The sequence below is a fragment of the Gossypium raimondii genome, chromosome 11, assembly GCF_025698545.1.
Source record: "Gossypium raimondii isolate GPD5lz chromosome 11, ASM2569854v1, whole genome shotgun sequence".
Lineage (NCBI taxonomy): Eukaryota > Viridiplantae > Streptophyta > Magnoliopsida > Malvales > Malvaceae > Gossypium > Gossypium raimondii.
This window is the reverse complement of record NC_068575.1, coordinates 42749455-42764819: the sequence shown is the minus strand read 5'-3', so window position 1 is coordinate 42764819 and position 15365 is coordinate 42749455. Positions and strand designations below refer to the sequence as shown.

The 15365-nt window shown below is 33.8% G+C and overlaps 1 protein-coding gene and 1 non-coding gene across 2 annotated transcripts; one reads left to right on the top strand and one right to left on the bottom strand.

Annotated features, from left to right (window-relative positions):
- The first annotated feature begins 8326 nt into the window (after positions 1 to 8326).
- Positions 8327 to 9371, top strand: LOC105803802 (uncharacterized). Its single transcript, XR_008190913.1, has one exon. It is a non-coding gene; the product is annotated as an uncharacterized LOC105803802 (transcript).
- Positions 9372 to 9497: 126 nt separating this feature from the next.
- LOC105803801 (vacuolar sorting protein 39) lies at positions 9498 to 15290 on the bottom strand. Its single transcript, XM_012636203.2, has 12 exons — positions 14766 to 15290; positions 14107 to 14318; positions 13884 to 14015; positions 13658 to 13801; positions 13402 to 13514; positions 12685 to 13108; positions 12072 to 12401; positions 11447 to 11668; positions 11078 to 11320; positions 10383 to 10835; positions 10188 to 10286; positions 9498 to 10053 (listed from the first exon to the last, which is right to left on the bottom strand). The coding sequence occupies exons 1-12, from the start codon at positions 15193 to 15195 to the stop codon at positions 9853 to 9855; spliced, it is 3003 nt and encodes a 1000-aa protein (XP_012491657.1). The 5' UTR covers positions 15196 to 15290; the 3' UTR covers positions 9498 to 9852.
- Between the last annotated feature and the right edge of the window lie 75 nt (positions 15291 to 15365).

The window sequence follows — 15365 nt, the reverse complement described above, 5'->3', positions numbered from 1 at the left end:
GTATCATCGGGGTTCATTTGTCAGTAACTTTTTTACATACTATAATATAGATAGGGGCAAATAAAACATTAAAAAAAGTGACATGGATACATGCCTTGAAGTTTTCGTTAATTTCTCATAAGTTCATTTTATCCTACACTCCAACAATTTTAAAGTTCTATTTTTACAATTTATGAGAAATTAAAGAAAATTTGTCTGTTCATTGTGCATTCACATGCCATTACAAGCATGGTACCATGATTGCATCAAGGTCAATGATCTTGTCAAATTTTGATATAGAAGAAATCTTAATTGCAATAAATAGTATGTTAAATTTGTTATTTTACTCTTATTCCATGAATTTAATTTTAATTATTATTTGTTTATTGATTTGCATTATGCAAAAGAAGTGAGTGTTTTATGCATCAATTACTTAACAAAAAAATAAAAATAAATGCTAGTTCATTGTCTACATAACTTTTTAAGATGCATGATTATGATTGATATAAAATTATGTAAAATATATCATGCAACAAAAAAGAAAGAAAGAAGATGGATAGAATGCATGAATGGAATGAAAATGCACGGTTGGGAAATGATCTATTAATGCATCAAAACAATATTTTTATTTTGAATAGTGATGACATGGTTCAAACATTTGTTAAACATGTTTCTATCTAATAGAAGCATTATGACCAATCAGGAAAACCTTTCTAAGTCAAAAAGTTGTGTTATTAAATTCAACAGTTACTTTCAAAAGGTTGAGCTGAAATGATCTCTTGAAACCAAAAAGTGTAATTTGAAAAGTGATGTCATTTAAAAAGTCACTTATGCACCTATTAGTGTATTATAAATAAACAATAAGTTTAAAAAATTGAAATGTAATTCATTCCATCCAATTTGTGAGTGAATTTTTAGTAAAAATATTATTTATTTTTATGATATGTATTAAATTTGATATATGAATTTATTTTTAATTTAAATCATGATATTAAAACTAACATTTGGATTATATTGGTGAAACATCATTTTCCGTATAATATAAATAATTTTGGTTGTTATTTTTGTTAAATAACCATAAGCTAAATGAGTTTTATATATGATTGCACATTTTTATTCTATGCTATTAAGTTTGGGTCAAGTGGTTTTGACTAGAAATGAAATAAGTCATATACATATGCATGGTCAATTTTTCTAGTCAATGTAGAATAGTGGAAAACATTGGCTTATATAATAAAATTGAATAGCTACCAAATCTTTTAGTGAGAATATATAACATGATAATCATATATTTGAAATCAAGATCATATTTTGCATATTTACGATGGTGCATGTGTTCTTTTTTTAATATATGGCTTGGATATGATCTATAATTTCGTGGTTCTATAAAAATTTGTGATGTAGTAAAATTTGAAATTTATTTTGGAAGCCATGAATCAAAGATCTCGTAAGTATGAAATAGAAATATGAATGTTATTTGACCCATTCATGTGATGAACATGATTTTGATCATAGTAAGAAAATAATTGATAATGTCCATGGTGAAAGGTGAATAAATGTATGATTTAATAGTCACTTGATTGGACAATTGATGGTTCTTTAATATGACTATGTATGTTACACCCTTGTCTATATATGGTGTGTTGAGAAAAATAATGTTATTCGACTATGAATGTAAAAATAAAATAAAAAGTTTTAAAGTCATGTATTGACTTTGAAAAGAAGCTATGACAAATAGCAAATATGTTGTCTAGTTTTACAAGGGATTTGGGGCCTCTTTACAACAACTTACTTGGTGAAAATAAATGATGTATAATTTCATATATTTGGTGATTATGAAATTAATTTCTTGGATATTAAGAAATAAATAAAGTAGTCAATTATGAAATTCTCATGATAAGAAAAGATAAAATGATCACTATAGTTTGACAATAGTAGAAAGGATATCCTTGATAGCATTCTTTTGCAAAAGAATGGGTAATTGAACATGGTGGGGATAATGTTGGTCTTGTGAATTTCAAGACACAAATAAATATAAAGTTTCACCATGTGGTATAGATAATTAACATAGCTATGTTGAAAATTTGAAATTTAAGGATGAGGTACAAGCCTATAAAATTTGAGTCACCCATGATGGAAGCTTAACTCAACGCTTGATATAACGTCAAGTCTTGAGTTCAATGAGACAAAGTACATCATTAATATGTGATTGCTAGCACTATAAAATAATATATAATATATCATCCCAAGATAAAAAGTGATATGTACTTTTAATGATAGGGGAAGGATGAGTATCATACTCTTAATAAACCTATAACATAGATATGTTAGAGTGTTAAAATTACGAGAACACTCTCGATGGGATCTACCTATATGAGTGGAAGTGTGGCCACTTCTAGGAGCTCAAGGGCTTGGCTCTGACAGTACTTATAAAAAGAGGTTACAAACACATGACCATAATAGTGCCAATGGATATTGTGCATTGACTGGTGTTGAAATTATTGTGCGAGATGTGTTTTGTAACACCCCTTAATCTAATCTGGTTGCTGGACCCGAGCTATAGGATGCCACAATAGATAACGAAACACATAACATTTGTAACAGTCCGTTTTCAGTGAAATCGAAACAGTGGTTTCGGGACCACAAATTCGAGTTAGAAAGAAAAATTATTTTAATATTATTGCATGGTCTACATTATGATAGAAATAACGTATGAAATTTTTGTTGCGAAAATTTTACTGATTGCATGTTTAATTATAGAAAGGACCAAATTGCATAAAATGAAAAAAATTGAGTTCTAGTAGTTAAAAGGATTAAATAGCTATAGAATTTAAAATTTGAGGTCCTTATATGGCAATTAGACCATTAAATGGAGTTAGTAGATATTTATGATGATTCAACCATGGAAAATTAGAAAAAGAAAAGGAATAAATTGGAAATTAAATTAATTAAAGATGGAAATAAGCTAATATCATCTTATTTCATCATCTTCCCCAAACTAAAATACATAGAAACCCTAGCTAAGAGAAAGTGAGTTCAAGCAAGTTGTTTTGGCCCAATTGGGTATGAATTATTGTCCCATTTTTAGTAATTTTTATATTTTCGAGATCGTACTAGCCTAATCTATCTATTTTGGGGATCAATTTGCAAAGTTATCAAAGTATAAAATTTTTTTCATGGATGAGTATGTTGAAATTTTGAAATTCATGGTAGAAAATGAAAGGTTATTGATAGATAAACAACTTTTGGAAAGGAAATTTTCATGAAATTGTGATTTTAGGACTAAATTGAAAATATGTAAAATTTATAAAAAAAATTTGAATTTTGTAAAATAAATGGGCTGTAAATGTTATATGAAAATTTTGGTTAGGCTTGGAATAAGGATTAAATTTCATGAATTTCATATTCCGAGCCTAGAGACGAAATCGCCATTTATTAAAAGTATAGGAACAAAATGGTAATTTTTCCTAGGATGTGAATTGGATAAAATTGAATGTGAATTTTATTAAAATGAGTTAAATTTACCCATATAGATCCGGTTAGACCTAGTTTGGAATTGGATCGAAGAAAATAAAAAGTATTAGATTAGTAGCCTACGAACACGAACAATTATCGAGGTAAGCTCGTGTAACTAAATTATGTATATTAATATGTTTGAATTGAATGTTGTATATGTGTGAATTGTATAAATGTCTTATGTATGAAAATCAGTCACATATCCAATAATACCCGATAAATGTTAAGTCCCGTTTGAATAAATAAAATTTGATGGATACAAGATTTCCCGTATTAGATGTGGTACTGCATATGTTGCGGACACACTATAGCTCGAAAGAGCGTCCTGTTATAAGCCCTCTCGAGCTTCTTGTTACATGGTTCCTACGAGCATCCTGATCGGTATTGATCCTGCATGTGTTGCGGAAATACCGCAGCTCTTTGTGAACGTCCTGTTATATGATCAGTATTGATCTTACATGTATTGCAAACATACCGCAACTCTTATGAGCGTCCCGATATATGGCTCTTCATGAGCTTTCTGATATGGCTCGCTTGAACTTCCTGTTATATGGCTATCCGGAGCTCCCTGATAATAACCCTTCGGAGTTACCTATTAAGCTCAATGAGCTTCCTGTTTTAAACTCTTATGAGTTTCCTGTTATAGCCCGGATAAGCTTCTTGTTACATGGCTTACATGAGCATCCTGTTATATGGCTCGAGAGAGTGCTTCCTGATTATGTTCCCTAATGGGTACCCCTGAATATGAGTTGACAGATTACAGTTTTGTACACTTCGAGTGTACTACATGTGTATCCATCGATATTTCAAATAAATTCAACGGGTAAAGCTCTGACATGGTTAAACTGAACTTAAGATGATTTGTTATGGAAATGCACATGTTATATGGAAATATAATATGAAACGCACATGTTTATGAAAGTTATTACATGATGAGCTCATCATTGATTCTTGATGTTTATATGTAATATCTGACTAACAAGTTTCTTGAGATTATATGTGTTTAGACAAATTGCCAAATTTTTTTGGATAAATTTTGTATGCTTATCTTAAATATAAATGATTGGTAAGTTGATTTTTCGTTATACAAACTTACTAAGCATAATATGCTTACTCTGTCTTATTTCCTCTGTTTTATAGTACTCGGAAGCTCGTAAAGGTTGAAAGCGGGTCGGAGCAAGATCACACTATCCTTCAGTTCATTTTGGTATAATTAGTAAAAGTTCCCTTAGTATAATGGCATGTATAGGTTAAATTGAGCAAATGATGGCATATTAAATTTGGTTGTAATTAGCCATTGAAATGGCTAGTGATGGTAAGTTTTGATGTATATGTGTATGAGACCATATTATGTTGATATGTGTTTGTGTGCTTGAATTGATATACATATTAGGTATAAATATGCTTAAATGAATATTTGACCAATTTGGTAAGTTGGTCACTTGAAAATATGTGATGATATGTCATGCATAAGAATTGGTTTTGGCTTGATTTAAATGTTTTGAATTGGTTTGGGAATGTGTTAAAATGTTAATGTAGGTGCAAAGCAAATTTTGGTGAGAAATGAGGCTTGGAAATAGTCTTATTTTGTCCACACGGGTGTGGGTCTCAGCCGTATGTGACACACGACCATGTGCACGAACATGTGGTTTGGCCGTGTGTCCCTTGCATATTAAATTTTAAGAAACAGAATGATTTGAATTGCTCATACAGGCAGAGACACGGACGTGTATCTCAGCCATGTGTGTCACACAGCCTAACACATGGGCGTGTGACTTGGCCGTATGACCCCTGCACCTAATTTTTGAAAATTAAATTGTCCACACAGCCTAACACACGAGCGTGTGGCTGGCCATTTAACCCAAGTCAGAGAGTTACACGGGTATGGACACAGGTTAGGACACGGTCGTGTGCCTCACATCGAATGCCCATACAACCTGAGACACGGGCGTGTCACTTGGCCGTGTGGCTCACACGGCCTAGCCACAAGGGCGTGTGTCCCCTGCACCTAAGAAAAATTTTAAGATTTTGCGAAAAATTCTCTGAGTTCTTGATTTAGTCCCTACTTGTTTCTAAAGCATAAATTGGGTCTCAAGGGCCCATTCAATGGACATTATGATTAAATATGATTGGTTTTTGATATGAATAGTAATTGACATGAATTAATTGAAATTGTTTTGTAAACTCATGTAATGTTCTTTAATCCTATTCCGGCGACGGATATGGGTTAGGGGTGTTACAACATTCGTAAACATGTTTAAACTTAAAAGGTTACATGCAAACATTTCATACCATTCATAGTCAAATCGGGTCTCAAACAGGCTTACAAAAGCCCTTAAATCAATCCGGAAACATGTAAGGACTTAATTGTAAACTTAACAAAAAGTATAGAAATTTTAGTAAATAAGGGTCACACGACTGTACATCCAAGCCGTGTATCTCACTAAAGCCGTGTGGATTAAAAATAAAACAATTCAACAAAATTTCACACGGCTGTGTGGCTAGGATGTGTATCTAACTGAGACCGTGTGGAACAAAAATTAACCTCCTACAATGGTCACACGGATGTGTCACTAGCTTGTGTGGAGACACGCGGTCGTGTACTAGACCGTGTGCAACATAAAGTGACTTTACATGCAATTTACCTAACTCAAACATTCCAAACACATGCCAATGCTTATACTCAATGATGTACCTATTCAAACATGTCAAAATACACTTTAAAACATTGCCTAAACTTCTAACCAATATGCCTCATTGGCACCATTTCAACATCAAAATTTTTCATTCATTGCACTCATATTGGATACCAACACAAAGCATTATAAGCACTTCTATTTCAATTTACCAATTCAAGTTTCATTCATGCCACCACATCAAACATATCTAACTACCATTTCACTTTCATTTCAATCAAGCTACCGATGTGTAGATCATTTTGTTGGGTTTGCTTAAGATATGGTGAAGGGTGTGGTAGAGTTGTTGGAACCAGCAACGAGTCTCATCCTGTTCTTCCAAGAGGACATTTCGAGTTCGAGTTTGCTTCATTTTTAAGTTGTTTTGTATTTTTTCTAATGTATCAAAAAAATATCCATTCATTGTTAGGAATATTTACGAGTGTTTTTATGTTGTAAACAAACTATTTTATTAATTTGCCCTAAGTTTTCACAAGAGAAAATTTTGGTAGGAGAGTTGAATCTTTATAGTTGCATGAGAGAGTTTGCAATAAGTTGAGTTAGTTGAGCTTAAATAAATTTTTGTACTGTTGGAATTTTAATGGGTTACTCTCTCGACAAATTTCACATATATGATTGGCAAAGTTAACCCTTAATATTTACTTATTTTGTCATATTGGCTTTAACTCTTTTCTTCATCACTTTGGTTTTTAATTTTTAAGTTTTAGTCAAATTATTTTTTTATGTACTGTTAAATTTTAATGGCACCGTGTGACAGTTCACATAACAATCTACATGTATTTCATTGTAATGTGGATAATCTTTTAAATTTTTTAAAAAATTGTTGAATATTTTAATATATATTTTTATTTTTTATGAAGCATACATGAACTGCGAGTTGCCACTTGTCACGTCAATGCCATTAAAATTTTAAAATCCAATCAATTTTTAATAAAAATATTTTAACTAAATTTTAAAAATAAAAAAATTATAACTAAATCAACATTAAAAACTAAATTTATTATTACAACCTCTTTAAATATTAAATGAAAATGCTCATATGATCCGGTCGATTCACTTTTGTACTCATTTATTAAAAAAAGGTTACCACATCATCATTATAATACAAGTGTACTTCATTATTGTTAAATTTGTAAATGATGTATTTAAAAATTATTTGCATATTTAAATTTTATAAATTTTTATATAATGTATGAATAATTATATTCTAACATTCTTTTAATTAAAGATAATTATTATTTTAAAAGGTTAATTAATTAAGTAAATTTAAAATAATTGAAAATCTCGCTACTTAAAAAAAAAATCTCCCAGCGTAAGCAACGGAGTAATAACGTAACTAGATAAATTAAGAAATTGGCAAGTAAATAATAGGTTAATATATTCTCTAACAGCATGCTTAAATGAAGAATTTTAAAATTTTAAGATTTTAATTATTTTATTTGGATAAATAATTGATTTAGAAAAAAACTAGGTTAATGGAATTTTATAAATTTAAAATAATTATAAAAAATAATAATTATATTAAAATAAATAATATAAAAACATTCAATATAAATATTGTTATATTTGTAAAATTTTATAAATAGTTTTAATATAATAAAATTTAAAATATATATTATAATGAAGTAAAAATAATTTTTGTAGTTTAAGTTTTTATCTTATAGTGGGATAATATGTATTAGTCAAATAAAATTAGAAAGAATTTTGAAAAACACCTATTTAAGTGGAATCTAAAAAAATTTGAGCTATAAAATTTCCTCTTAAAATTACTCAAAAATTTTGAAAATTTTCAATATATATTTAGAATTTTGAAAATCTTGATACAAATGAAATTATTTTACAAATTTCTCACCCAAACACACCCTAAATCTATATACTTCTCTCGACAAAGAAAAAGTCTATAATTTTCATACAATTACAATTTAGACTTTTTACTTTTAAATTAAAAATACAAGTATAATTCAAACATTACTATTTTTTTTGTTAAATTCAAGTTTATTACGTCATTTTTTAGTTATATGCTATCAAATAAAATTTTTTTATTTCAAAATGTTATACAACAAATTTAATAATGTTAATATTTAGACTTAAATTTTGAATTCTAAAAAATAAATTAAATTCTTACAAATAAAATTAAAAGGACTATATTTAAAATTTTACAAAAAAATATAGAGATTTATAACGTATTTTAACTTAAATAATATAATAATCCAGTCGTAGACTTTGCCCTGGACGAGCCCTAATAAGCAAACTAGCTTTGAAAATGGAGGGGAGAACTCTGTGACATTGGCGGCGCTAAAGCAACGGAGTCCAAAAGAAATGGCTACACAAGAAGACGATGAAGACTATATAAATCCCCCTGAAATGATCTTGCCTGATGAAGAAGATGAAGGGAAGAGCCTTACCATGCTAGGTGACGGTGCAGTGACGCAACAACTGCAACAACATTCTATCCGTTCGATCGAGTCAACGGTGGTGATTAGGCAGCTTCCTTCGGAAGGGATTTCTTTCCAGCTTTGGCCAGCCGCTACGACGCTTGTTACGCTCCTTGAAAACCACCGCCGTTACCCCAACAAAAACCTCCTAACTGATTTGTCCACCAGTGGAGGTAATGATGATCGGAAACTGAAAATCCTTAAGCTAGGGTCCGGTACTGGGCTCGTCGGAATTTCCGCAGCCGTGATGTTCGGAGCTAATGTGACGGTGACAGACTTGCCACAAGTCGTCCCCAACCTTCAATTCAACGTTGACGCGAACGCTGACGTAGTAGCTCGAAAAGGTGGGACCGTCAACGTGGCTCCATTGAGGTGGGGAGAGGATGATGACGTGAAGGTTATTGGGCGGGAATTTGATATTGTTTTGGCCTCCGACGTGGTTTATCATGCTCATTTGTTCGAGCCGTTGATCCAAACGCTACGTTTTCTGTTGAACGGAGGATGTGAAAAGATGGCTTTCATTATGGCACACTCGAGAAGGTGGAAAAAGGAATCTGTATTTTTCAAGAAAGTTTTTTGATGTCGAAACCATACACACTGAACCTCCGAAGGAGGGATCTAGACTTGGAGTAGTTGTTTATGTCTTTGCTGGGAAAAAGCTAAAATGCTAAAAGGAGTTTGAATTGACCAAAGATTGCCGACAAGGTTATGGTTAATTAAGTTGATAATTAAGTTCGATTTCTTACGCATTTCTGTTCTGTTGTTTCATTTCAGAGTTCAAATTCTTGACTGGTTGCTTCCTGCCTCCGGTACAACACTTCCTTGCCAGCATCAGTGTTAGAACTTTTAAACTGGACTGAGAGCGATAAAATTGAAATCTAATGAACAGCATTTTTACACCAAACCCAATATACTGTGATTGTGCTTACAGCAAAAGTGCCAAAACCCATGTTGATCATCCATCGGGAGTACCTGGAATGAAGTCTTTGAAACAATAGGGAAAGAGGAAAAAAAAGTATACTAGAATCTACATTCACACAAATGACAGCCATGCTCCCTTTCCTGTTGCTGGTGGCCTAGTCACACTTGAAGCATTGCTTTCTTTCACCATTCACAAGTTAAAACTCTTAGAAATAATAAATGCCTCCAAAACTGATTCTAGGCATTTGAGTGTCATCTTGTGATAAATAATAGCCAACCGTCCCACTGTATGGAGAGACTCAAAATCATCGCTTCCTTAGTTGTGAGACTTTGGATACTGCTTTCATACTTTGTGAATCTCTAAAACAAACAAAGTGGACCAGTGTTGTCCCATTTGGATAGACGGCAAATACACTTGTTCCCAGTTTCTTGTTGCAGAGAGAGCACATACTGTCACTCGATATCTTCACTACAGCTTTTCGTTGGTTGTAGAGTTCATCCTTAACCTGTTTCAAATACAACTTCAGATAGATGCTTGAATGAAAGAAAATAAAGAAGAGAGTACTTTCCAAGGAGCCAACAACATTTATGACGATGTATAGTATACAAGTTATTTTATGCACTTAAACAATTTACGTACCTGTAGGTTCTCACTCTGCCTCAAGCTCTTGATAACAGAGAAGTTCCTGTATGCTTCACTGGATTTTTTCAGAAGAGGTCCAAGAAATGGAAGCAAGTTCTGCAGGCAGAAGACAAGTTAAATATCAACGATTATATACACTAAGATGCAACTGCATCGGGAGCTTTGTAATTGACACAAGATTTTAGGACATACCTGTAGTTTAGTCTCCCTGGGTAACAGTCTAAGTGCCTGAGCTCCATTGATTCTATCCCACCTTCGGCTCAAAAGATCAAGTACCTGATCAAGCATGATAGAAGAACCTCCTTCCTCATTAGATTCTTCAGCATCAGCATCACCATCACTCCTACTACTATCAGTATTACTGGGACTAATACGCATATCTTCTGCACCTTCTATTGAGGCAATTTTCTTTCGTCCTCCTCTACCTTTAAATGAAGTTGCTGAACTAATCTTCGGGATGCTTGCGTTTGGGGATGATACTAAATTTGTAATTCTCTTTTCAAAGTTCTTGGTTGTCTTTTGAGGATTCAGATATATCTGTAACAGAGTGAGGTATATATTGCCAGAAGATTTTGCTGGTGGTTGATGAACAGATGACTCATAAACCCGATCGCAATAGGCCAGTGCCAGTTCAGGTACATTAAGCTATCAAGATAAAGAGAAATCAATTTACTAGGAGCATATTAGCAATGAAGAACAAGTAATTTAAAAAAAAAAATTGGGGGGGGGGGGGAGTTGGCGTTATCAATGAACTAATACCTATGCAACTGTTTTAACAAAATAAGCTGTAGTAACCTTAGATCAATCAAATATTCAACAACTTTTAGCTTTTTATATTAGCCATCTTTCTTAAGAAGGAAACCAAATGAACCAAAGCCATAAACTACCTTATGAACATATAGTGATAGAGCAAGCTCATGTTGGTTCATTTTTCCCAACAGACTCGCACGCTCTTCAAATAGAGCATCTGGAGGAAGACGTTTCAACAAAGCCTCAGGACTGTATCCTGAGATGCTTTCCAATGCAGACAATAGTTTCTTCCTGGTTGGAGAATAAGCCTTCTCATCCCATATCTGTTGAGCACTTAGTTCTGAATACCATTCAAGTACTTCAGAGAGATATATTTGTACCTACATTAGTCATTACTAGTAATATTAGCTGAACTATCAGCAATGCAAATGGCAACAATGAGAACTCCAGTGGCTTTGAACACAATTGAAATAAGTTAGTTTCATAACAAACAAAAAGTGCTTTACCATTTCATTTTGCAGATTCCCTGAGATCCCATTTTCATTCATGGCAAGCATAAGCTCCAAGTACCTGCCCTGCATGTTTGGAGCATGCTGCTTCAAGTAAGAGTTGACCAAGTCTGCTGGAATATTTCCAGACAAAAAAAGCTCAATGGTTTGTGTTGGACAGCTTTCAAGAACAAGCATTGAGAACTCAAGTACAAGCATGGGATCAGTGCCACAGAGAGGCTGCAAATAAACAAGACAAAGTACTCAGCATATAGAAGTTTTATTACAGCATGTTCTTCTGACCATGGAATAAATATTGCATCAAATAAAAGCAATTATATATATAGTGCTAACAGAATATGGTCCAGAAATCAAGCCATAACAAAGGGTGGGTTTGGATGGGCGATTGGGTGCGGTGCGGTGCGTTTAACTTATTTTTTGTCTCACGCTACAGTATCGCTACAGTATCTAATCTCACCGCCACCGCTGCTTTTACACTAACCACAGGTAAATGCACCGCCTATCCAAACTCACCCAAAATTAACATTATCTTCTCATATTAGTCCTTTTATGTTTCCTTTTATCCACCACATCCAACCCAACACGTAATAAGAGCAAGTTTCCTACTAACTAATAATCTGACCTTGAGGTATTCAATAATTGCCTCAGGACTGAACTTTTGGATGGGTTCAGCCTGCAATTGGTTTGATTTTGACTCTTCTACTAATTGATGTAAAAGTGTTAGAGCCTCCCGATGCATGGAGTTACTTCTGTAAAGTTCTAAAAGAGCTGCATAATGATGCCCTTTATGAAGGATCTCCTCACATATTTTTGCATCACAATAGTTAAGACCTTTCAGCAATTCAACAGCTGCTAAGGATTGTCCGGTAAGAAGCAGAGCTTGGAGGAGGGCTGTATCCAGTATAGCTGCCATCTCCCTAGCAGCTGAGTTAATTGGAACATTACCACGCCCCTAAGAGATAAAACATAGTGTTAGATCATCAATTTATATAATAGATATAAATATTCTGCAATTTTGGAGGAAAAAGATATTGGACATTAACAGAAAATCATTGCAAGATTCTTTTATCAACGTATCATGATTGAAGTTGCAAATACTTTAGTTGGTTTTTGTCAAAAGAATTTGCACTTCTGCATAAATCCAAATTTTAATGTATGAATTGACATAGAATCACAAAATAAGCTTCGCAGTAACAAAACATAGTGTCATTTACAAAAAGTGAAACTAGCCTCACCTTATTTGATTTCTTAAACCTTGACGATGTAAAACTATCCCCAACAGCATCTAAAACTACCTCTTCAGTTCCCTCAGCAGCAGCCTTCTCTACAATACTGTATCTCTTCTTCTGTAGGAACTTAATAAGAGCCATAAGAGTATTATGGCTCATTTTCTTGAATTCAAGCGCAGAATTCTCATCAGATTCTGCTAGTTGTGGAAGGAAGGTTTCCAAATCATCTGACATTCCAGATGAACCTCGTGAAAGTTGTGGAGCGTCCAGAGAAAGGTCCGCCAGCTTCTCTGGCTCTGGAACTGCGGTTGTTTTGGGAAGAACAATGGACTGATACAAAGAAAGAACATAAGTAATATCCACTTGAGATGCCAAAAAGTGCTCCATTGCTTCCTCATAGCACCCATTGTCAAAAAGATAATGAGCGTATCTGCGAAACATGAACATTTAACCAGAATGTATCACTTGAGGAACATACAATAAGCCTGAATAACCAGTTGAATTATGATCATATGCCAGGGAAAATACAGTTTTCAAGTAAGAAACAGACGTTTCTTATGCAGTATTTTGTTATGATTTCTTGAGAAAATAAAGGTGTGACCATGTGCACTACAATGATGATGTGGTTTTAAAGATAATATAAGCTTTGCGAATAATTCACTATTTCTTATTCAACTTGATATAACCGCACATAACAATAACTGCTAATGAGGAAAAATCCACCTTATATGAATTGAGCCCTCCTTTGCAGCTCTAAGACTTGCATCTTCTGGTGGAAGCAGCTTACACAAGGCCAGTGCTTCTTCAAAATTTCCAGATGCTGTTAATTGGACAATCTGCAATGCAAGTTGGAACCTTTTAATGCAATAATCAAAGAACTTCAAATAAGGGCAAACTGTGATGTTAAAGCATAAAGAAAAAGGATCAAGATCCATAAGAGAACATTAAACTTCTTAAGTATACTAGGAAATAGGAATACCTGTGCACCAAGAGGAACAGGAAAGAGTCCATAAACAGATTTTTCTAAGGCTACAACAACGGCATTGTTACTTTTCGTAAGACGACGAGCACCGGGGAGTACAATTGTCTGTATCAATGGATAAGGAACTCGAAGAGAGCGAATCTGCAAAGCATAGATAAGTGAAAGTGCTTAAATATTAAGACAAGCAAAAAACCCCTTTCTTTTAGCATTTAGTAACACCCACCTCAACACGCCTAGGAAATAGAGCGATAGCATATGGTTTCTGAATGACAACAACAGCAGGAGCTTCTGACCAACATATCCTATCAGCTTGAAGAAGCTTTCCATTTTGATCCACAAAGACACCAATATTTTCCTAAGTGACAGCAGGAACCACACTTGATATTACTCTTCGCTAGCTAAAAGATCCATAATGTTTAAAATAAATTATGAAACTAAGTTGTTACCTTCCCAAGAATAAGTTCCCCAGAGGGAAGAGCAACGACCAAAGGTGGTGCTATCTTCCCCGAAGAAAACACCTCTGACAACGCACCATTTGTGGCATTTAATATCATGTATTCCTTTCTAATACCTAGACATATGTTCTCACCACACCATGACATTGACTTTACAGTATCTGGTACACCAAAATCTTTCACCTCCACAAACCCTCGCCCTCCTGCACATTAATTTTCGTATCAATTTCATTCAACAGTCGGCAGGCAATAACCATTAATTCCGACAATACAAAACAAATTTACCAAATCTGAATCAAGAGATCACATCAATATGGCTAGTTTGATTGCTGTTTGCTTTTTGATTAATCAAAAAGTTGTTAAATAGAAAAACCCTAATTAACTAAAAATAAGCAAATTATTCAAATGTCACACCAATTGTAATAAATTAGTCTAGATTATAGTAAAAACATGCATTCGTTTTACAGAAATAGTACATTTAAAAATAATTGTTATTTGCTTTTCAATTTTCATTCAAAAACACCATTGGATTTTATTCCCTTCCTTTTTAATAGAAAAAATAAATTGAAAAACTAAAAAATTAAAAGAGTTGAAACATTAATTCATTGGTAACTAAAAAAGAGAAAACAGGAGAAATTCAAAGAATTTACCGTCGTGCCTGAAAATACAGACTCTCTTTTGCCTAGCAAAGCAAAGAAAACCTCTACGGTCATCCCAAGAGTAGACATTAGCGCCTTTAGCTTTGGTGATCACAGCAATGGTCTCTAAATTGGGGAGCCGATGAAACGCGATCGATTCAGAGAGTGATAACAGTAGCTCTCTCGATTCCAGTACTTCCATTGAAATCAGAGGCTTCTTTGAAAACCCTGCAACGGTTCTCTCCAGCGCGTAAGGTTCCTTCCGCAACGCGTGCGGGTCGGACGGTGGAGATCGGTCAGCGCCGGAGGAATCAGAAACGTAGATTCGAAGAGAACCATCGGAGCAGCCCAGCAGCAGCTTTGAGCCGTAGGATTCGATGGCGTCGATCTTAGTGGGACAATCGGTGAGGAGCTGGAAGGAATCATAGGCGCTGTGCACCATTTTTGCGGATCGTTTCCGGTCTGTTCTCAAATTATTGTAGTTTTACTCCTGAGAATGAATATATAACTACGACACCGTTTCTCATCAACCATACATCCAACACCAGCCTGATGCGTTGTCCTGAGGCCCGGCGCTTCTTAGTACTCACAAAAATCCAATTACAAGCTGCC